Consider the following 24,420-nt stretch of genomic DNA (forward strand, 5'->3'; position numbering starts at 1 on the left):
CGTTGCTTCATGCCATCTTAATTTTCTTCTTTCTGATATTTCAAGAACGTGTTTTCTTTTCTTCGACCTTATTCTGGATGACACCACCTTCCAGAGTCTCAAGAACCACATACTATCAGTTCCTCACTGCCAAGTCAAGGGAGGGAGGACAGGAAGAAAAGAGTATTTTTAACACGCCATCTCCAATAAAAGACTTTTTAAAACCACCACCACCATCATACTCAACAGTGACACTGTCCTCTACGGTAAGAAATACATGTTTGGTCACCCTTCCTAGAGCCCCAACAACTTGTTCAGAAGGTGGCCTCGCCCCTTCGGGAGAATGGTTACAGGTGCTGGGGGCACAGACCCCTGCAGGCGCTCCAGCTCTCCCCATTACATCAAGTCTCACTTTTCTTTCTTCCCTTACAACACAGCAAATTCACGCCTGCTTCTGGGTCTTCACAGTTGCTGTTCCTTTCGCCTGGAACTCTCTGCCCCCAGCTCTTCCCATGGCCCCTTTGTCATTCACACCCCCTCCATCCTAAGGCCCTCCCGGACCACCTCGTCTAAATAGCCTCCTTCCCCCAACGGCTATTATATGACCCCTTACTACAGTCTTCAAAACACACAGACCTACAGAAGCCCTTTTGTTCATATTTGTCTGTCTTCTCCACCTGAAACTTGTCTTTCCTATTTGCCACCTTGTCTCCTTGACCTATAGAAATGTACACAGTGGCCGATATACCACCTCAACTACTTTCTTTTAGTTTTAAGTTGAAAGACATTATCTACTAAAACTTTTAAAATCCATTCCGTATCAACAAGCTCCAATCATGAAACTACCAACTAAGATGAAGGCTTCCGTAATGAACGAGTAATCCATGTTATGTCATTTCCCTACCCGGAAGTTCATCGTAAGCAAATAAGGAGCACCTGGTCAACATCATGCCTCTCTCTGCTGCCACTGCTAACTTTAAGTTAAGGAAGAGTGGAAACCCTTCTTCAGGGGCAAGCACTCTCGTCACCGGCATCCTGCTGGAATTTGAGAGACACTGAACTATGCACACACACAACTGTAACGCAAGCTCTCACACAAATACTGCTTGTAAGTGAACTGTTCTGAAGAAGCAGAAAATACTCAACTATACTGAAACAGACTATAAAACCCAACTCCAAAATCCGTTCTTTAAGCTTCCATTCTTTAAAGAGTGACTTACGTGTGCTACATTTGACGGTCGGCTAATCTGCTGAATATCAGCATTATTAGTAATGTTTCTCAGTGTCCGCACAGCTGGACTCCAAGTAGCGATCAGTTCTGATCTGTCAGAACTTTGGAGATTCTGTCCCGAAGCCATGAGGTTGCCTCGGGCCTCAGGGGGTAAGATGTTGCCGGGGACAGGCGGCACGTTGGCACACAAGTTAATTAGGCCAGGCTCCTTTCCCGCGGGCAGTCTGCGTTTCGCCGAAGCTAACTGTGGGACTTCAGCGGGGGTCCAGTTTAAATTTCTCTCTTGTTTTTCGGGTGATGAATCTGAAGAGTCGTCAAACATCAACTCCCCTTTGGATTTCTCAGTGTTGGATTTGGGTGAGAACTGCTGGTCCCCTGAAGGAGATCCTTCTTGAGAACTGGCAGGGCTTGATTTTCCATCTGAACTACCCTCATTTGGGGACTCCTGTTCCTCATTTTCTACCTCCTCCTCCTCCTCTTCTTCCTCCTCCTCTTCCTCTTCATAAATGATAAGTCGAGGATGATAAAATGCTTCATCCTTTTTGGTTTTTTCAGATACACAATCCAGGACCCAGTCAGGGGTCACGATTTTAATGCTTGCTCTCTTTAACGCACATTCATATTTCTCCTACAAGCAAAGCACAAACACACACAAACAAAGCTGTAAGTTTTATCAAATTCCCCAGAAGTGTGAATTTAAAAACAGAACTTTAGGACAGGCACACCGCTGAAATGTTCAGCACCTGTAACTGTCATTTCATTCACAGAAAAGCTTAAACTCCTTTCAGACGCAGGACTAGAGCCAAAATGAACCACAGATCTACGATCTCAGGCCGGCCTCATCCCTGCAATAGTAGTCGTAGAAGATTTTGTTTAAAATGAACTTCTATAAAATATGGTATTTTAGGAAAAAGTAGAGCTAGCAATCCCATGGAAAATTCTCTTACAATGAAAATAGTTGCCACCTCGTCTAGTTTTTATTTGACAACTTTACAAAGCTGTACCTGCAGGGCAGAGCTCCTTCAGGACATCAGACACAGTCACGGGAGGGTGGACGACTTTTCATGGGGAGGCTTTCCTACTGAGGCATCTAGAGTTTATTGAGCTCACTCCACACAGACACAAGGGACACAACACGTCTCTGACCTAATGAGGTTTACGACTTAGCTTTGGAGAGAAAGCAAAGGCCAGCGAGAATATGATGTGAAGCCACGGCTGAGTGATGTGGGAATAAGACTAGAGAAGGGCTCCACCGGGTGAGCCGCATGGCTCAGGGAAAGCCGCACTGCACAGTGAGGCCTGGTGGGGGTGTTACTGAGCAAAGCGTCCAGCCCCGGGAAAAGCGGGTCACAGGCAGGGGCTCTCTCTCCTGCAGGTAAGGGTGTAGAACGGAACAAATCCCAAAGGAAGAAAGAAATAAATGGGAAATAGGAAGCAAGGGGGGGGCGCCTGGGTGGCTCAGTCGTTAGGCGTCTGCCTTCGGCTCAGGTCATGATCCCAGGGTCCTGGGATCGAGCCCCGCATCGGGCTCCCTGCTCAGCGGGAAGCCTGCTTCTCCCTCTCCCACTCCCCCTGCTTGTGTTCCCTCTCTTGCTGTGTCTCTCTCTGTCAAATAAATAAAATCTTAAAAAAAAAAAAAAATAGGAAGCAAGGGTAATAGGATGCAGGAGCTCTAAAATCCATGAGCTGGTAACCGTGGCTCGCTTTACTAACAGAATCTCACGGCCCTGCTCCCACAGCCCAGGATAACAGCAGTTCTCTGGCAAACACGTCATCAGGGCCCTACACTAAAATCCGTTTCCTGTCGAGGGGACCGAAGGTGGCACTTGCTGCTTACAGTCGGGGCAAGGGGGACAGTCACAGGGCTGCCCCGAGGTGCAGGTGCTGGACAGACGGCCGCTCTCAGTGTGGCGAGGCCGACAGCAGCACCGCACGGCTGGGATCTGCCTCCCAGGAAGGAAGGAGACCCCCCACATCTACGGGATTTCACTTTGTTACTGCTGAGGATATTCTACTTTAATAAAACACAAGGAACACCTGGTCATGGGAGAGCACACAAATAACAAGTGAAGCAAAAAGAAAACGTATAATCACGACCCCATGATGAGCGATCACCACTGTGATTATTTTTGTTATGAACACATACGTATATACATACACACTGAGAGAGGCACCCTTCTGTCGCAGCGTACAGATACTTTATGATGTGTTTTCACTGAATGTCTTACGAACAACCTCCCACGTCCATATGTGCACTTCCACATTGGCACTTGGTTTTTAACTTCTTAATGTACGTTTTCGAACAAAGCTGAGAGTGGAGACAGCCATGATAAATCCCTGCACCCGTCACTCAGCTCCAGTAACCTTCTGAACTCCTGCTTGGCCTGGCTCCTCCATGACACTGTTCACACACCTCTAACTGATAAACCTCCACCCTCAGGGCCTCCACGCTCGCTATCAGGCCATCTCACACCACGGCTTGTACGTGTCACCCCCAGCCCGCCGCTGTGCTGCCCAGCTGTACGCTCAGGCAGCCCTGGTGTCGTGGGCTACTGCTCAGTCACCTCCAGCACCACTTAGTTATTCCAGTTGTTTCTACTCTTTATAGTGTTTTGCTGCTATGAAAAACTGCAGTTAAATCTCAACACACATATCCTAAATTGTTTGTGTAAGCTGAATTCCCAGGTTCTCGAATGAAAGGATGCAAAGTACTTTAAGGCTTCATTATCTGTAACTACAGCCCCCTCCAAAAGGGCCAGGCCACCAACTCCATAGGACTGTGTCGATTCACCCCCACCCCCCACCCCGCACGTTTAACTCCTTGAAACTACACTGTGTTTACACCATGACTGAAGTGACAGGTTTTCTTTTTTTTTTTTTTTTAAGATTTTATTTATTTATTTGAGAGAGAGAGAGAATGAGAGACAGAGAGCATGAGAGGGAGGAGGGTCAGAGGGAGAAGCAGACTCCCTGCTGAGCAGGGAGCCCGATGCGGGACTCGATCCCGGGACTCCAGGATCATGACCTGAGCCGAAGGCAGTAGCTTAACCAACTGAGCCACCCAGGCGCCCATGACAGGTTTTCTTATTAAGATACAAGTGTATCTTGGGACACCTGGGTGGCTCAGTCGGTGAAGCGTCTGCCTTCAGCTCAGGTCATGATCCCGGGGTCCTGGGATCGAGTCCCACATCGGGCTCCTTGCTCAGTGGGGAGCCTGCTTCTCCCTCTGCCTGCCACTCCCCCTGCTTGTGCTTGCTCTCTGTCTCTCTCTCTCTCTCTCTGACAAATAAAATCTTTAAAAAAAAAAAGATACAAGTGTATCTTAAACTTAAACATATGTGTTGAAGCATGTGGGGACAGCTAAATGCTTAACTCAATAAAACTACGGCATGTATCAACCGTAACATCTTTCATTAAGATAGAAGCGTTTGTACACTTGGGTGCAGATGCCCATGAAGACAGCCACGTGCTCACCTGCGCCGGGCAACATGGGCAAGTGATCACGGTACCGTGCACCTGGAACTAACACAGCACCGTGTGCCAATGGGAATTAACATAAACATTAACAAAAATAAAAAAACTTGGTATTCTTTATTCTAAAAATCATTCTGAAATATTTAAGTATGAAATGTTAAATCAATCCTCCCACAGTAAATAGAGATGACTAAGTCTTTATAGCAGACTAGAGACTTAATTTCTTGACTACCTGTCCCAAAAGAGCCAGAGCTGTCTCATGAGAACATCAAGTCCGGATATACACCAAAGCATTTATAAACTACGTAAGTAATACAAATATACAAGATGACCTAATAACAGTTTATATATTCCATTTTCCAAGGTAGAAAGATGTTTGTTGAAGTAATAGGAAATAAATTTTTTATATTCTGTTAACAAGTAGCAAAAATAAAACCACTGCCATGAAGTGCAGTTGCTGAGCATATTGGACATCAGAGAGAAACGTCTGGCTTAGCGCTGGGATCCACGTCGGTAGCCCTGGGTTCTTCATCTGCACAGAGTGTGGGCCCTGAGCACGTCAGGAATGACCTGCCTGCTTCCTATACAAACCCACACACAACACTCAAGTCAAACACAGTATATTTCACTTGGGTTTTTCTCTCCCTTCTCACCAATGAGTAGTTTTTGTCAGCGAAGGACAGTTACTGCTTAAACCAAGGCGACCCAAGCACTGTCGAATGCCTTTGCCAGGGCTAATTTACCAGCTCCGTCATTCTAATTCTTGAATCCTCAAGGTTACAAGTTATTCAATGTCGCGGACCCAGGCACCAGCAGGGAGGCTGCTGGGGTCGGTGGGGGCGGGGGCCGGCGCGATGCCACCCCGGCAGGGGCGCTTACACGCAGAAGCCTGCAGCGGCCAGGATCGAATGAGCATACTTTGTCCTGTGGATTTTACTAAATCCCTCCGTTCTTCTCCACTTAACTGAGCATTTTTAAAAATTCAAGAGTATGAAAGGTAGTTTCGCTATGACATTTAAGCATTTCTTTCTTCATTAAAAAAAAAAAGATTTAAAGAGATGCCATTGATTTTTGTGTGTAATCAGCTGGTCTGTTTCATAAACCCACCCCACTCATATACTGCCTCTTAAATTATCATCTGGCTCTTCAGAAGTATTGCTCATCCCTACAAAAGCTATAAAGACTTTGTTTCCTTTCAAACTACCACCTAAAATCAAATGATTTATTTTGGCCATAAATTATAAAATTTAATATAAAATAGTATAACCAAAGCATACTATATTTCTTAAACTGTTATGCAAAATCTAATTTTTTACTCAAATAGATTTTAAGATTCAAATCTTAAATTTTCACAGAAGACGAGTCTTCTTGGTTTGTGTGGCTTACTACGTTAACAACCACACCCACTGGCTCAAAATTTGCTGTCAGGAAACCAGGGTGGTGCATGGCACACACCTGTGGATCGGCCCTGCTCAGTCTCAAAGGCCCTGTGAAAGGGGTCTGCCCGGCAGGGCAGGAGTGTATCAGCCCCGAGCCGTGCACCGGGTGGCGGCGCCCTGGCCTCGTACTGCACACACCTCGCTCCTCCCACGGCCGCTCACCCACGTGGAAAACAGGAGGACAGCGCTGATTTAGACTGAAATAAGGAAAAATGGAGGGGATACCAATATGTGGAAGGTTGACTCCGCATAAATACACTGGTCTTGCCTCTCAAAGTTATAAATAACTGTTCATGGGAGGACCAGAGTTTGGCTTCCAGAGAGCGGTGGTTCTCAAACTCTCGTGTGCATCAGAATCACCGGGAGAGCCTGAGACAGGTGACTGGGCTCCCCACGCGCCCTCGGGCAGGCGTACAATCTGCATTTCTAACAAATCCACAGGACAGGCTGATGCTGCTGACCCGGGGCCCCACTTGGAGAACCAAAAGTCTGTGACCTCACCAGGGGTGAGACACAGGAACCCTGTACTATCAAGATAAATGTGTTTTTATATATTCTAGATTATTAAAAAGGAAACAGACTTGAAAACGTCACCAAATACACGTTTACAAAGTTATCCTCAGTACGAGGCCTTTTTAAACACTGTGAAGCACAAAGACTAAAATTACATATTTTCACAAATAAAAATGAACTGAAGGTTGACTGGATTTGAAAGGAAACTCAAGGGATTCGAAAAACTTTCCCATTTTCTCCATGAAATAAACCGTTTCTCTGTATTTAGAGGTGATATCTGGCTCAGCATTGGATTGATAACCCTCGCACATCCTCTGTGGAACGAAGCCGGGTCTAAAGAATACAAACTGAGAGAACCAGCTTTTGTACATGGAATCTAATCACTAATTTAAGAGAAACGCAACAACAACATGTGACTGCTGGAAATACGGACAAGGAAGACGAACGTGAAGCACTTACCCCCTTCGGTTCTGGAACGACCAGATGCGTGCATTTCCTGTCCAGCTGTAGCTGACACGCCCCCCCGTAGAAGGTGAGCAGAGCCCACAGGGTACTCCTGTCATCAGACGACACCTGACAGAGGGGTACACACACATTTCAATCCACGCAGGGCTATCATTAAAATACACTCTAACATCGTAACAATTCTGCTCGATCTACTTAAATGAAATAAACTTAAGGGTATTAGTGGGGAAAATAGATGAGCTTTTCGCTATTTGCTTAGCATAACAAAAACTTTCATTCCTATCATGATAGTTTTATAGACTTTTTTTTTTTTTGCCTCGTCACCAAATGAATAAAAAAACTTACATCCACACTCCAAAAAAATGGAGGATTATTTCAACAAAAGTGATAGGGAAAAAAAGAAGGAACTAGTACATCATTCCATCTTACAACTGTCATGTTTTAAAATGTTTAAATAGCAGTATCAAAATCATTAAGGAACTCCTTAGTCATTAATAGATAAATACTAATTATGAAATGAATAAAATAAAAAGATAAAAATAGTTCTTTGTAAGCTCAGGGAAAAACGTAATTACTTAACACAAAAGGAAATAAGGCAAACATAAAAGGAAATACGGCAAGCATAAAAGGAACAATTGTTATGCTTGCATAAGTGATGAAGTCGACTCCAGATCAAATGGCTCATGTTGGAAAAGAGGCTTTCACTGGAACAAAAACAGCTACCATTTATTGCCTGCCTACTATGTGCCAGGAACTGTGCCAAGCGCTTTGTAAACATTCCTAATCCTGATGACCACCATGTGAAGTCGGAATCATCAGACCCATTGTATAGATCAGGAAACAAACTTACAAAAATTACAGCTAATCATCAGAAAAGCTGGCTTTTAAAACCCAGGTCTGTCTAAACCCAGGCCTATCTGCATTTTCCCACTGTTCTATCCTTTTCTAAGCGCAGTTACTACCAAAAATAATTTCTAAAAAATAAAGTTTTAGATCTAAAAGACAAAAGAAACAAGAAAGGTAAAGGTGTGTTAATTAATTCTAAGGTAATCATTTAACGAAGTAAATTTTTTTCCTGGATAATTTATTATAAATTGAGGGTTATGGTTGTTAAGAATTCTGAACACTGTCTCATGTTAATTCTGTAAAGTATTATAAACAGCATGTTTTTAAAACCTGCCATTATTCAGCTCACCAGAACTCTAACGTTTTACATCCACTTTTATCCAGTTTACAAATGTTTCTAGAAATTATTTTGCATTCCACACTACTGTGACTACTAGTAAGAACACATTAATTTTATAAAATGACCTTCAAAAATCACTATTTTATATCTCTTTTAGTCAATCACTGTCACATTTCAGAGACTGGATCAGAAAATTGTTATTTTTACTAGAGGCTTTCACGAAAACATTTATCTCCTGCGGCGTCTGGAGAGGTGAGATTTAATTACATGATAATACAGACTACTCCAATGAATCATTATATCATCTTTATTAAAAACGAAATTAAAGAAACATAACCTCGATGTGCCTTCTTTGGAGCGCCGGGGCTACTCGTCAGTTACGTGCAGCCCCAGGTGAACTGACCGCAGCGAGCCTAGTCCGCGGCCCTCCCCGGCCTGCGTCACAGGCCTGGGTCTCAACAGGGAGAAGTGTATTGCTGCGGAAAGAACATCGGTTGGGAGAGAGGGAGACCCAGAACGGATACACGGTCTCCAAAAGTAGCTCCTGGCAACTCAGAGAACTTCCATGAACCAGATTCTTCCTCGATGCGCGTCTGGGTTAAATGGCTTCAAACATCCACACCAGCTCATTTAATGAATCTGTGTCAGGATAATTAATAACTAAGAATGCTCTTTCCACACCAAAATGTTAATAGTTACGTAGTGGTGATGGAATTATGGGGACATTCTGTTTTCATTTTTATACTTTTCTGTATTTTCCAAATTTTCAAGAGCGTTAATTTTATAGCTGGGGAAAAGTGTCTTCCTTTTTTTTTCTTCTTTTAAAGAAAGCAATCTTCATAAACTGCCCATCTCGTCATCTTGGCTAACAGAGCCTGGATGTGACCTCGAGACCTGAAGACCAAACCCAACTGCTTCAGTGGCGGGTCAGACCATCCTGACCGTGTGGCTGCCGACCCCCCGGTGCCGCGCCCACATCTGTGTCTCAACCACACCATGTCTGCGGGGCGCTCTGGCTCCACGCCTTGCCCACCCTCGACTCCCGCTCCCCTACCATTGCCCCTGGACTCCCACAGCAAGCTACACAGGCATCTACGGGCCGGTCACGCTCCAGTGAACTGCAGGCTGACTGTCCCCACTCCACTCTCCTCGAAGAACATGGAGCAGAGGACGGTCATCTCAGCCACGGCCCGCACTGAATAAGAGCTTCCTTCACAGTGATCAGGAACAGCCGCCCTTCTCGGGAGGTCTCACACAAGTAGGACGCTCCTTGGTTCTAGCCCCCCCGCCCCGAGTATGTCCTTGTCCCACCCTGGTTAGAAACTACAGCCGTCCTGATTAAAGATGGGGGTCTCGCTCACAGTACCTAGCACAGTGCAAGGCACATGGGTAGGCAGTCAAGAAATACTTGTCGATTGAGATACGGAATGGAAAGGGCTTTTCCTTTTAGTCTTCAAGATTTAAATTACGACCTGGCCAGGCTCTCCATCAGACTCTTGACCTATCCCCGGAAACCTACCCAGCGTGTTACAACGGGGCCCCCGCCTGCATCAATACCGGGTCAGGAGAAGGCAGATGGTGTCTGTGCTGCTCAGCTCCCCCTGGCACAAGCTCCCTTCCCTACCTCTCCCTGGGAGAGCTCTGGAAGACTCCAACAGAGCTCCAGCTTGCATCAACACCCTGACGGGGAAAGGACAGAAGGCCGCTGAGAGCCACCAAGCAACAGTCCTCTCGTCAGGGCGGGGCCCTGCCTGGCGTGCGCATGTGTGCACATGCAAGTGCTCCAGTGTTCAGGAAAAGGCGCAGACACCCAAAGAGCCTCCACCTGGTGCAGATCAACCATCCGATGGCTCCCTCCTCACACCCTCCTTTACCTCTGTGTGCACTACAACGTGCACTTTATTCATGGGTCTGTCTCCCCTTCTAGAATGTACGTTTACTGAGGGGAAGACAGCCTATCTAAATTGATTTGTACCCCTGGGCATTTGCTCCTGTCACGAAAGAAGTGCTCATTAGGTATCTGTCGCACTGAAGTCCCTTTGCTGCACGCACACTGTGCATGTTGTCTGTTAACACATCTTAAAACTGACATTAATACTTTTTAGCAACCACAAAATATTAGTGTCCCCAGTGCACTTTTCTTAACCAGGGTTTGGGCACATGAAAAACTATCAAGTAAAATCTTGTCCATCCTTATCTGATCAATCTTCATGAACTCAAAAGCACAGCTTTTTATTATGTGACCCCATGACACATTCGGGATTCCAGTTCATCATCCTCAGTGATGAACGGTGTACTAAGTGATCCATAAAGACCATTCTGATTCTGGATTCCAGTTTTTATTACCTAATGAATTTGCTAAAAGGATATAAAGACACTGTCAAAGGTCCTTGTAAATTAACTTTTCTGTCCACCATGGACCCAGCCATTGCCCACAGTGAGTTTCGCACCTAGATAAAACTACAGGCTGGGCCACTTCCCAGACCACACGACCAAGGGACGCCTGCTCACCTCTGCCTGTGCCCTCTACCACCTAGTTGGTATCTTTTCCACGGGCTCTCCATTCCCCCCTCCCCACCCCTCTGCTGACTACACCTGCGTCTGCTCAGCCCAGAACCTGAGATCCACATGGACCCCTAAGGCAGCATGATGGCCCCCAGGCCAATCGGCAGTCCTGTGTCCCTGTCCAGCACCCTTGTCCTCCTCCTCTCCCGGGTCACAGGCAGGACTGAGGGGACACACGAAGCTATGCACAACTACCTGCCACAAAGTAGTGCTCCAGCCCTTTACCTGGGGTGCTGCTCCTTTCCAGCAATAAAAACTAGTTGCATCTGATTTCATCCTTGGTTTCGAAAAACAATACCCTACTCCTCCAGCACCACCTCTATTTATGCTCAAGTCTCTCTTCTTCCCAAATCTTCACTGCACGCAACCCAAGACTCTCTTCCTGGTTATGTGCCTTTCTACCTTCTTCTACAAGAAGCTAATTCTCTGCCCTTCATGCCGCATCTCCACGGCCCCCCATCTGGGTAGCTGATCAACACCCCAAACTCAACGTGTTTCAAACCGACTTCACCATCTTCCCTGAGAAGCCAGGCTCCCGTTTCCCAACTCCAGGAGTGATGCTAGCTAGCATTTCCCCCAGGCTCCTGCTCTGACGGAGGACATCGCCCAGGACTCATGATTCACTACCGTGGAGGCAGCTCCTGCAGGACTTGGTGCAGAGAAGCACTGTGGGCCCTGCCTTCTCCTCCTTCGTCCCAAGTGTGCCCAAGTCACCAAGTCCTGCTGCTTCCTGTCTGGGCCTTGTGTGCACAGCGCCATCCCAAATCCAAACCTCTGCCTCGAGTCCAAGACCACGCCCTTCCCTCCGGCCCTAACTCCCATCCCTGCCCCGCCCCTGTGTCCTGCTACTGCTCCCAGACGGGCTGCACCTACAGGACTGCAAGGATTTTAAATTTGTTTGCTTTCCTGTGTTTTCTAAATGTCCTAATGTAAACTGTGTAATGCAAAATTAAATATATAAGAAAAAAGGAAAGAAGCATCCTACCGGCTACTTTAGGGAGCTCACACTCCAACACCTGGTTTCAGTTCCTGTGTTCCCCACCATCCACCCCCCTGCATCTCGAGAACACGCTTTGTTCCCCGGCGCCCTCCTCCTCTCTCCTTCCACGTGGCTCTACCACACACACACCCCGCCTTCCCCATTTTTGCTCTAATTCTGCCCACTCTTTCAGGCCCCTCAGGTCTGATCTCTCCCCTCCCCACAGGCTTCCCTGACTCTGCCGTCCACACTCAGGCCTGTTCTTGTGAACTCACACACTGACATCGGGGCCACGGGATTTAGCACAGCACACAGCAGGTGGTGTGTGTACCATAAGCCTGACATAATAATAATGATGGCAGAGACTCGAGCATTTACAAATAATAATCTGGTACATTTATTACAACCTTTGTTAAATGTAACTATTGGTTTTTTCTAAGACTAAAAGTGTTCTCTAATGCTAAATTCAGTTAATATTTAAGGACGTCTGATTACCAAATTTAGAACCCTGAAATCATCTTATATACACATATTTCTGATTTTCTTATTTCCCCAAGTCAGGTCTCCAAACACCGTGTCACTGTCACCTCAGTCCCTGAAAATACCTCGGGACTCCCTACCCCAGCTTCTTCCTCTTTCTCTCATTCAACCTGAACCCTCTGGATAGTGGGCTCCATATCTCTGAACCCACAAATCCAATAAATGAAAATACAATTAAATGCAAAACTCACAGTTTAGCCAAAATACATGTGTTTATACATTAAGGAATAATAATAATGTCTTCATTTTTAAAACTTTTCTGATATTTATTATACGTTTGGAACATACAGAGAAGTATAAGGGAATAAAAGTCATACAGAGCCACAGAACCCGTCCTTAAAAGGTTTCCATTTTGGCCCACTTCAAAGATCATTATCATTATATACATTTACAGCACAGATGTGAAAAACAGTGAAAAATACAAGTATCAACAGAATTCCTGTTCTTAAAAGACCAAAAAAAGCTAAGATTTCAAGGGTCCCTATTAAATGAATGAAACAAAAACAAAAAGAATTTTATAATTTTAAAGAACTTCAGGAATCCACAAGAGATACAAACAAAGTAGCCCTCTCTGAGCCTGCCTGCTGTGTGGTCAGGGAAGGGTGGAGGGGTGGAGGGGAGACGAGGCGGCCACTGGGAGAGAGCGTCACCTGGCTCCATGACTCCCCGTCACAGGGACAGGACTCCCAGCTCACCCAACGCCCCCCACACGCCCTTTTTCCTCAAGGCTGCCACAGGGACGGGGCCATGCTGCTCCTCACCAGGATCACTGTGGGAGCGGGTCCGCGAGGCAGCACTGTCAACGCACCTTTTCCCGTCCTCATGCTCAACACACTGCCCTGTGCAATTTCCAACTGAGTTCAAACAACACCCGCTGGATTTGTTATAATGGTTTTTTATAGTTTGAGGGTTTACTAGCTGGTGGTGCAGGGGACAAATACAATTTAAAAATACTGACTATTCACTTTCCCACTACTTAGAATCCCCACTGCTGACATTTTGGTCCCCCCTTTCGGCTATTTCTCCTGTTTTACTTGGTTACTCTTAACACTGCACACGCTGTTAATGACCTGCCTCTTTCCCCACTGAAAGCCTTTCCCATCTCTTTCCATATTTTCAAAGAGCAGAATGCAAACCTGGCTCCGTAGTTAGGCTATCACGTAAGTGCACAGAAGAGGTTTCTGAACCATTTCCAAACACAGGAGGATCTGATTTTTTTTTTTCCAATTTTACCCTAGTCTACATAATGCTCTGCTAAACACCTTTATCCATCAATCTACCCTTATTTCTACCAGTTCGGGATAAATTTCTAAACATAAGAGAACTGCAGGGGAAAAGAAAAGGAGTATCTTAGGGCCCTTGATTCAGCAACTTTTGTAGACAACAGCCGCATGGACCTGCGCTCGCGCCGGCAGGGAGGGGAGCATGTCTACGGGGGGCGCCAGTGCCGGACACTCGGTCACAAGCTCGAGTGGAAAGGCTCATCTCAGGGCTGTGAAAATGTTCACATCTTGGATAATAAAGTGTGTCCAATGTTCTGTCACACCTGTTTTGTAATTCCTCTTTATAGAAAGTTGTGAGTTCATTTCTCTGCCTTATCTACTGCGGTTTTATTTTTCTTATTGATCTAAATGAGCCCTTTATTAAAATAATTCTTTGCCTTTATGACTGAATTTTTCTTGTCATCTTAATTTCATTTTTACTAGTTTTTCATATTCAAATTCTGTATCTTTGTAACCCTTTAGATTAGAAAGACCATTTTCACCCGTTAAAACTTTGTATCTCAAGACTAAACATGAATATTTAAATAATCATAAATGTGTCATAAGGTCACACCAAATATGCAGTTTAGTAAAGAGCTTCTTTAAAACTGGTTTACCAACAGGTCATAAACCCAATGTTCTAAAAGCGCAGAACTGTTACGTGTGAACACCACCAGACAGCTTATAACCATGCTTACCTGGGAGAGGCAGGCAGTGATTCCAAAAAAAATCTGACATGACTCTGGAGAAAAACCATTTACTCTGTTTGAAAGTTATTAAGATTCCAATTAAATGAGATTAGTGCAACCTGCATTTCACTAAGACATCCTCTTTGCCCATGTGGACGTGACCCACCCTCTCCCTCCCACTGGAACCACGCGGGAAAGAGGCAGGCTGACCAGAGTGAGACGGGGCAGACTGGAGGAGGAAGGGGCAGCGGACAGCACAGAAAGAACGGGGAGGTGTGTGAAGCACACTTTCTGATCCAGCATCTCCAAGGACATCGTTTCAATAACCTGGGCACAGCACACTCATGGGGAAAACCTCTGACCTCTGAGAGCTAGCTCACTACACACACACACACACAAACGCACATGGATACATATTTATACACACATACGGCACAGCCATTATTTTAAAAGCAGATGAAAAGTCTCGGGTTTATTTTAGAAGGAAACATTAATGGAACTTCTGTGGTTTGGCAGAGAATCTTTCATAAAAGAACCTGCGTTCTAGTCTTATTATCACTAACTTCATGAATGTAGGCAAGACCAACTCTGAGCTTCAGTTTTCTGATTTTTAAAATTCATTCAAGATAAAATTCACTCGAGAGAGCTTACTGTGTGCCAGACACCAGGCATATGTGTCTACGCAAGCAGAAATGACCTCTAGGTGCCTGCACTCTACTCAAACACAATGACTTTTTGAAGAATTTGGAGTGTCTACAATTCAAAATGGGTTAAAGTATGACTTTGTTCTCCCTACAGGAGAAAAGTATACCCACTGAGATAAGTGAATTAAGAAAAACAGATCAGACTGAAAATTCCACTGCCATCTGGGAGTCTCTTACACAGCCCTGCTGAGAAAACTTAGAAAGGCAGGAGCCTGTCTGACTGCAATACGCTCTGCAGACCCATCATCATGCCCTCAGGCCCGCTATCCATGATCAGTTTCCATCCTCCTACCTTTACCTCAAGGACTTTCTACTTCCAAAGACTTGGGGAAACATGAACAAAGGCAAATCTAGTGTTGTCCAACAGTCTGCAGGCTTCCCTTTACGTCCCTTCAAGCTGCTCTGGAACAGGCGAATATGAACGCCAGGGGAGTGACAGCTTCTTAAGGCATCTTGTACGGAGAATAAATGATCCAGAGCAGGAAGAACTAACCTCTCATCTTCAAAATTACCCCTCTCTCTCCCAGGCTTTTTCCACCCTGGGCTTATAAAGACTACAACTCCCAAGAAACCAAAAGAACGAAAACTAAAACAAAACAGGAACGGATTTCCTTTAACTCTTCAAATTATGAGGAATCTTAGAACTTTTGAGTTGGAGATGCTAAGTTCTGCACATCCTCCAAGAACTGCTTACAAAGGGATGTTTTCTGTTTATTTGAGGCCACCTATAAATATTTAATATAAAAAGATTCCCTCCATCTCCATCAGTTCAATAAGTAAAAATGCATTCACAGGAACTGCCTGGCACAGGGGCAGAACAAAACAGAGGAAGGACATCATCTCTGCCGGAGGCTGCAATTTTAACACCATGGTGTGGCACCAGGTCCCCTTACGAGAAGTGACTTCCACAAGCAGGTTATGCGTGGAGGACTCTCCAGCGCAGCCTGACGCTGGCAGAGGGAGACAGAAGTCGGGAGGCTCCGGCACTAACCGCAGCCTGACAGCTCACACAAGGCAGGGAGGACTGTGCACCGAGCCACACTCAAGAAATGAGGCGAGGGACCCGGGCATGGGGGGAGCAAGGGCGCTCCTTTAGGGCAGCAGTGAAATCTCTGTGACCCCTCTGGTTTTAGTACCCAGCCCACAGCAGGTGTCAACACCTGTTAAACAAACCTTTAATCCAACGTAATCGTAAGTAGCAATACATGAAACTAAAAATGTTCTGCTGTTCTCTTCCCCTATCTATTCTTCAAGTAACTCATGATTTGGTTCAGGTAGACTTACAATTTTAGAAATATTCCACCTAACTGGACATCAAAAAAATGGTCTATTCCAGAGACAAGAAAACTGAGGTCCAGAGAAGCGAACTGCCTGAGATCATAAAGTCCAGTCCCAGAACTAGGGCTCGTGCCCCCAAGTTCCAGCCCAGAGATGCTCCCCCACAGCTGGTGCCCCTCCCTCCAGGGGTGATGACAAGGATCAAGTACATCAAATCTGATACAAAATGGAAAACAGTAGGGACAGAGAATGCACACACACAAACTGTCCTAACTAATGAATCCACTTGGTTACCGTGTCAGTCTTAAACCCAGATTCCCTCCTCCCTTCCCCAAAAAGGATACGGCAGAAGAGCTCCACACTGTACGGACAAAATCACCCAAGATGGCTGAAAAAGAAAATATGAACTCAAATCAAAAAATATTTTCAATTTATAATCAAAATGACATTTTTTTCATCAGCACTGCTCGTAGAAATTAAAAGCTCTGTTATAATAGATTACAAAGCACCCAGATCATGAGCATTCAAGTAGTAAAAAATATCAAAGATTAGTTATTAATGCCCAAGGTGAAAAGCTCAATTATAGAATGAAGCACCACCAGATATTTTAAAAATTATTACCTATAAAAATTTAAATTCTAGGTGTACACACTTACTACAGCGTGAGCGTCTAGGCCAGCCGGAAACACTGTCCTCACAACTGTAAGGACAGGGACCTGACAGTCATCCCCACCCGCTCCCCATCCCAGGAACATCCTGTCTTCAATCCTGAATCCAACCAAGTGTAAATTCATGAGTGTTTTCAGTAAACCCCAATAGACAGAACATTTGCAAACCATGAAAAGTACCTCAAATTCCAAAATTCAGATTCATTATAAAACCTTAGCTTAATTACCTTTTGAGGTAATTTATATTTTTTAAAAATTATCTTACATTTCTACATTTAATTTTTAAAGTTACATTCAACTACATAATATCCCATTTAGCCAGCTGAAAAGTCCAGAAACTTCAACCCACTGAAATGTACATACGTGCTTACTGTTTATGCATCAATTTATTCATCAAGTATTTATCAAGAATTTATTTTGTACCAGAGACGATGCAAGGCACTGCGAACGGAACCACCAAAGAGGGAAATGCACTCTCTGCTCTCCTGCACCTCGTAGTCCAGGCCCCTGATCTTCACTGACCTTCCAGTCTAGTCATGCAGACCTTAAAAGGACTTTAGAAAACCAAATCCCCTCGTTTTTCAGGTGACCATCAACAATGTTTCAGCCTCAGTTTATAACAGAGTGTCTTCTGTGAATAGGGTGTAGAATACTGGATATATAAAAAAATTAAATAGACTGGTCGTACTTGGGATCATTATTTCACGATGATTTGGTGATTTTGCCGAGCACACTAACTTAACTGGATTAAGTGCACCACAATAAAAGACAGCACTTCATGTTTCTATTCATGCATTCCAGCAATGTGTCTTCACACTTTTTGATAATCCTGGGCAAACCTCAGTTAATCCAAGGGGGCTGGCCAGCGTGAGGAACCGTTACTGGCTCTGACTCGTCTACAGTCAACATCATCCCGTGGGCAAGCTTTATTCTCCACAGGAACACCCAGAGCCCCATGGGGATCCTTGGCTGCATGGCTTAGCACCAGGCTGCTTTACTAATCCCCTCGTCTAGAGTGCAGGAGGATTTTCAAAGCCTAGGGGTGATGCACTGTGATAGGATTTGGGCAGGTGAAGGTGCAACTTTTCTTGAGGGCACTGGGAGAGGTGCCTTTGAGCAGAGGAGTGTGACCATGGAAGCAGACACTCTGGAAAGGTACCCCTTCCAACTCTCATGCAGCACACACCCTGGGGAGTGTCCCTTTGAGAACTTGGGGGAGGAGGCAAGTATAGGTATCTTCATTTAAGGATTTAGGGCTAGTCATAATGTCCACGCAGAGCAGACCCATCCTCAGACCCTCACTGACAGGAGTCTAGATAAAACAATGCCAAGTCAGTAAGACACACCAATAATAATAAAGCAGAAATGGAGAACTAGAAAAGCATAGTAACAAGGAGTTATTTATCCCAAAGGCCAATGACAATATATAAAAATAAGCCTACTCTAAGTCAGCATAATTAGCATTTCCAATGATGCCCTAAGGCCACTGAGAAAAAGATTTCCATTAAAACAATTATTCTGTAAGTTTTGTGCCTAAAGATGCAAGTTTTAAACATGTATACAATTCAAATATGAAAATGATAAACTGTCTCTGTGCATTAGGATGCCTTATTTTTTTTTTATTCTTATGTTAATCCCCATACATCATTAGTTTTAGATGTAGTGTTCCATGATTCATTGTTTGTGCATAACACCCAGTGCTCCATGCAGAATGTGCCCTCCTCAATACCCATCACCAGGCTAACCCATCCTCCCACCCCCCTCCCCTCTAGAACCCTCAGTTTGTTTTTCAGAGTCCATCGTCTCTCATGGTTCGTCTACCCCTCCGATTTCCCCCGCTTCATTCTTCTCCTCCTGCTACCTTCTTCTTCTTCTTCTTCTTCTTCTTTTTTCCTTAACATATATTGCATTAGTTTCAGAGGTACAGATCTGAGATTTAACAGTCTTGCACAATTCACAGAGCTTACCAGAGTACATACCCTCCCCAGTGTCTATCACCCAGTCACCCCATCCCTCCCACCCCACTCCCCACTCCAGCAACCCTCAGTTTGTTTCCTGCGATTAAGAATTCCTCATATCAGTGAGATCATATGATACATGTCTTTCCCTGTTTGACTTATTTCGCTCAACATAATACTCTCCAGTTCCATCCACGTCGTTGCAAATGGCAAGATCTCATTCCTTTTGATGGCTGCATAATATTCCATTGTGTATATATACATCTTCTTTATAGGATGCCTTGTTTTTAAAATGCACTTGTCGGGGCACCTGGGTGGCTCAGTCGTTGGGCGTCTGCCTTTGGCTAAGGTCGTGGTCCCAGGCTCCTGGGATCAAGCCGCGCCCCGGGCTCCCTGCTCGGCGGGAAGGCTGCTTCTCCCTCTCCCACTCCCCCTGCTTATGGTCCCCCTCTCGCTATGTCTCTCTCTGTCAAATAAATAAATAAAATCTTTTTAAAAAATTAAAAAATAGTAATAATAAAATCCACTTGACAAATTTAATAAGTCAAAGGCCAAGGATCTGTGCTTATGGAACTAGGCCTCTGCCTCCACCAGCTGAACTCAGACTAAGAACTTGAGGGTCTAGCAGCATCATCATGGGGTGCACACCAACTGCTGGGTCAGCTCTGACAGGTTCCATCATCCTGTCCTGGGGCACTGCAGTCCCTGGACAGAACGGGCACTGCCACAAACCACAAGCAGCCTGGAGCTGTGGAGCGGACGAAAGATGAGGGTGCCTGGGGCCTCCTTTGATGCTACCACAGCCAAAGGGGAAGAGCAGAATGGGGGTCTATCAAGCTAGACTGGCGAAATGGTGGTAATTATAGAAGCTGGGTAATAGGTATTTTACACAGCCTTACTACAGCCTGACTTTTCCAGAAATACAACACGTAAAATGAAGAAGACTGCTTGTTGAGCTTGGCCTTCTAGCAAGGACGGATCACCATTCTGAAACATTACCTCCCAGCTGGTTCCCTCACCCTCGAGCTCGGGGGATCAGCCCACATCTGTGGCAGTCCCTTCACATCGGACCAGTCCCAGCAGCTCACCTCCTTACCCCATCCTCCATGGACTTGGGCCCAAGGATTTATACACTGAAATACACATTTATTTTCCTTTTTTTTCTCCTTTACATTTCAGGTTGGGCAATTTATACATAATGTGTACACAGAGGTTTTAAATTATGTAATATCCTCTTACATATAAACAAAGGGATAGTAGAGGGGGTATTACAAAGCGCTTGCTGCGAAAAGGGACTGGAGCGTCACAAGATCTAAGCACCACTGCTCTAAATGGTCTGGCAACAATGACCTTAGTCCCCAACACTGGTTACTAAGGCTGCCCTTTTCAGGTTCACGCAGCAACCCGCACAATCTAGGGGAAGTCACCGTCCTGAGACAAGGGGCTCCAGGCTGCTGAGGGAGCGGAGATACCGTCCCCACAGCTAAGGAAGAATGGAAGCAAACCAGAGACAAAAGCAGGGTCCCAGGGAGGCAAGTGCGCCAGTCACAAGCCTGTCTCTCTCACCAAGTGGGGTCAGGTTAATCGAGCAGGAAACCTGCCGATGTTCCGGCTTCACGAGGGAGCCGGCCATGCCGAAACAAGGAGTCCAGGGCAGGATCGTGACCACCGCGTGTCACTGCTGTAAATTAATAGTCACTCTGACTGACATGCCATCTCTGGAGAGTCTGGTTTCTGAGAACCTTCTCATGAGACAGATCTGCTTTCAGGTTTATTTTCAAAAATCAGGTTCCTAAGCCTGCAAGGCAGCTTTAGACCTGGGTACTGATGAGGTGCAGACTTCCCAGCAGCCAGCCAGCTTCTCGGCACCCCAGTCTAACTTACTGGCAATCTTTCCTAACTCCTAGCCTCTCGTTATTAAACCATAATTTTCATACTGATTTTTAGGCAAAGTATTTGATAGCATAAAGAAAAGAGTGGTAGTGGAACTGAACTATTTTAAAACAAACATATAACAGCTACGATTAAAAAAAAAACTGAAGGACCAAAACTACAAAATTACATTTCAAAACATGCATTTAACGTCAGTCAACTCAACTACAAGCAGCAAGAGAACAGCACAGTGTGTAGATCAACAAACTGAACAAGTCACCCATGAGGTGAGGCCCCCCACTTTCTAGAACCAACCACCCCGAGTCAGCTAGACAGTACCAATAATGGCCACCGGGTGGACAGTGGGAGAAACAGTCACGGTGACCACTGTTGGAGAGCAGTTAAACACCACAGCAAATGGGAGGCAGGACTCCCTCCAATGTGTCTAGCTGGAAATTAAGACCACTTGCCACAGTGGGGATGGAAAGTGGTCCCTCCAGGGGCCATATCCTGACAGGACTCTGCCTGCCTGGGAGAGAGCACACTTGCTCATGAATCCCCAGTGCCCATCACTGTAGGCTGACACACCCATTTCCAGGACACGTCCCTGGCGTAGAGAGCTCTGGGCAGAGAGGAACCCGGGCCACACCACCGCAGGTGCATGAGCGGACCCATCAAGAGTTACCTGTAATGTACAGAAACCTGGCCACAGCATGATTTAACACAACGGGCTTCACGCTGCTTCCCATACAAAGCAGTATTTCGGCAAACACTCTGAGTTACGGTAAGACTTTGTATTGATCTCAAGACACATGATGAAGTGTATAAAATTAATGAGACTTACTACTAACCTTAACTACAGGTAAATCAAAGACTTCCCGAGCTTCTCCAACCTCAGGATTGTCCCCATCTTCCGAAATTATGTGTGAGGCTAGTGCGTTGTAGGACACTTCCTTAGCTTTCCCAGCTTTGAGAAGCTGGATAACCTTCAAAAAACCACACAAATTAAAATGAAAAACACCGCATTTCCTTCTTGTTTTACACAAATTGTTGTGAACAATGGAAATTCTAATAAAAACACAGCATGTTCACCACACAGAATTAATAATCTTTTACTCTGAGTCATATGCCATCAAACATTTGAGGACAGTAGAAAGCAGCAGATCCTGATCCAATGACCAAGGAAGCATGGAGGCTGTGAGCCAGGTACTAGGTAGTGTCTCTGTCTTGAAAACAGAAGGTCTGACAGACAACGTTTCAGGGCTGAGACTGGGTGCCCAGGCTCAAACTTCAAGGCTTAGGGACAGGTAGTTTCACCACAAATGGTAAAGTTTCTAGAAGAGGAGCTACATGAGCAGAATCTTGATGAACTTAAGGAGTTAGCGAGACAAAAATACATACAGCAGGGAGAGAGCAGCATTCACACACTGGACAGGTGACAGGGTCAGACTGTCACGTGCTATGCAAAACTGTTTGCAATTTATTCTCATACAGAAGTGTCTTCTGGAACGACGCAAGTGTTTTAAGCAGAGAAATGGCATGACCAGATTTTATCGAAAGATTACGGTCAGTGCAAAAAGAATGGACTGAGTTTGAGACAACGGCAGTAGTCCAGGGGAAAGCAGCAGGTAACTGAACTAAGGACTGTCACTAGGGAAAGGAGGAAGAAAGAAGTGAGAATGCACAAGACTCGGTGCCTGGAAGGGGTAGGAGTGCAAGAGACAAAGTGCTGGGGACACAACAGTAGCATTCACGGAGAAACAGGTTATGAGTGCAGCGGTGGGGAGGCAAGAAAAGTACTTCAGTTTAGGGCACATCCTTCTGATGCCATGTGGAAAGTCTAGGAAAAGACTTCACTGGTACCTGAAAGACGTGGGCCCCCACCAGATGGGGAGTCAATGGTGGCCAAAGTTCTGAGAGTGGGGTCCCCAGGTGCAGAGAGGTAGTGAACCGGAGGCTACTCACCTGCCAGAGACTTCAGAGACAGGTGGAGGTGAGGGTAGAGCCTGAAGAGCCCAGGTGTGCACCACATATGAAGGTGACCTGATGCCTACATAGCTCAATTTTCCCACAAGTTGGGTGAATTTTTTCAGAATATTTTACTGACCACCCAGAGATGGCAGTTGGAGCCAATGCTAAGTATTTGTTCTAAATAAAAAGAAACAGTGGTTTGTAGCCACAGGTCACCTCCACTTTCCTCCTGTCACCTCCAAGCATCTTTAGTTTCCACATTCACTCAACTTGACCCACAGAATATGGCACCCTCCTTTTATCTATCCTCCAGTCTGCATTTCCAACCATACCGCCTTTTTTAGGAGTCTTGAGATTTCAATCTCTCCCCTTCCACCCACGAAGAATGAAGTTCTCACTGGTCCTCACACGTGCTCACACACATCCAGGCCCCTACTCTGCTTCCTCTTGCTGACAAATCGCTTGGAACAACAGACCAACCTGTCTTCACTTCCTCACTTCCTGCTCACTCTTCACCCACTGTCGCCTGCCTTTTCCACAACTCTACTGATTTCTCATGGACTGAAAAATCCCCAAACCACAGGCATCTTTCCAGTCTCCACACTACTGAATCTGACTAGATTTAACTCACGTCACTCTGCACCAGGTGTACTGGTCATCCCGGTGTATCCCAAATATATCAACGCCTCCGTTCCTCAGCACATACATTCCACGAAAAGGACATCACCTCACCCTCTTCTTAACTTCTGTGTATAGCTCAACACCCCACTGAGAAGACACCTACTTTCAAAAAGTTCAGTGGTGCCTCTTCCTAGGCAAAATCTGTCCTTGCCGCACCTACCACCCGATATATACCATAATGTCTTCAGGTGTGCTCCCCATCCCTCAGCAATGAGGGAACCTCAAGGAGAGGTATCAGGTTCCATTTATCTTCAGATTACATCCGCCATCTAGGCCAACACCTTAACAGGTACAAGATGTTCAATATACGTGAACTTTCTGAATCCATTTTTACAAGATTCAGGGAATCAATTTTCTGGCTCTAAATCATTTAGAAAATATACTGTTTCACATCAAAGTGGTTTGCCAAGGACATTTTTAAGCACTTAAATTTGACTCATAGTTGAGCAAATATGGTTTCAATTCAACTTGTTCCAGGTTTTAAGTAACATTTGGTTCAAGTCCCTCATAAGAGCCAAAGTCCTAAAACGAAATAAAGAGTGTAGGAAGGAGGTGGGGGAGAAGGATGGATAGTGAAAGACCGGAAAATTATCAATACTGGAAAAAGCCGCCACTGTTACAGGCAGTCATCGTGATTACTCTGGGTTCAACACCTGTGTATCTTTAGATTCAAGGCTCAATCTCTTCACCCTATAGTTACAGTAGAAAAAGGATCCACCTTGGGGGTCATGCAAGGGAGTTAGTTTAGTTTACTAAGATACTAACAGACCAGCCTCTAGAAGGCCAAGACCAATCAGCCTTCCATAATTCCTTCCAGGGCAACCAAGATTATTGGTTAAACACCTGTCTCCACTCTTGAGGACTAAGATCTGATCACCTGGCTTTGCTTTCCCTCACCTCCACGCTTAGCACTCACAGCAAAGGAGACACCCCAGGTAATTTTAACTGCACAAACTTTAATAAAGG

The 24,420-nt window shown here is 45.3% G+C and overlaps 1 protein-coding gene across 1 annotated transcript in view; it reads right to left on the bottom strand.

The window, feature by feature from the left end:
* PAXIP1 (PAX interacting protein 1) overlaps window positions 1–24,420 on the bottom strand; it is a 57,266-nt gene that overhangs the window by 31,536 nt on the left and 1,310 nt on the right. The window contains exons 2-6 of the mRNA XM_044920034.1: window positions 21,654–21,788; window positions 16,649–16,692; window positions 14,332–14,395; window positions 7,096–7,209; window positions 1,200–1,838 (exon numbers count right to left, since the gene is read on the bottom strand). Of these exons, the coding sequence (XP_044775969.1) occupies window positions 1,200–1,838; window positions 7,096–7,209; window positions 14,332–14,395; window positions 16,649–16,692; window positions 21,654–21,788 (996 nt within the window). The remainder of the gene's footprint in view (window positions 1–1,199; window positions 1,839–7,095; window positions 7,210–14,331; window positions 14,396–16,648; window positions 16,693–21,653; window positions 21,789–24,420) is intronic.

Source organism: Neomonachus schauinslandi, chromosome 12 (genome assembly GCF_002201575.2).
Source record: "Neomonachus schauinslandi chromosome 12, ASM220157v2, whole genome shotgun sequence".
In the NCBI taxonomy this organism is placed as follows: Eukaryota; Metazoa; Chordata; class Mammalia; order Carnivora; family Phocidae; genus Neomonachus; species Neomonachus schauinslandi.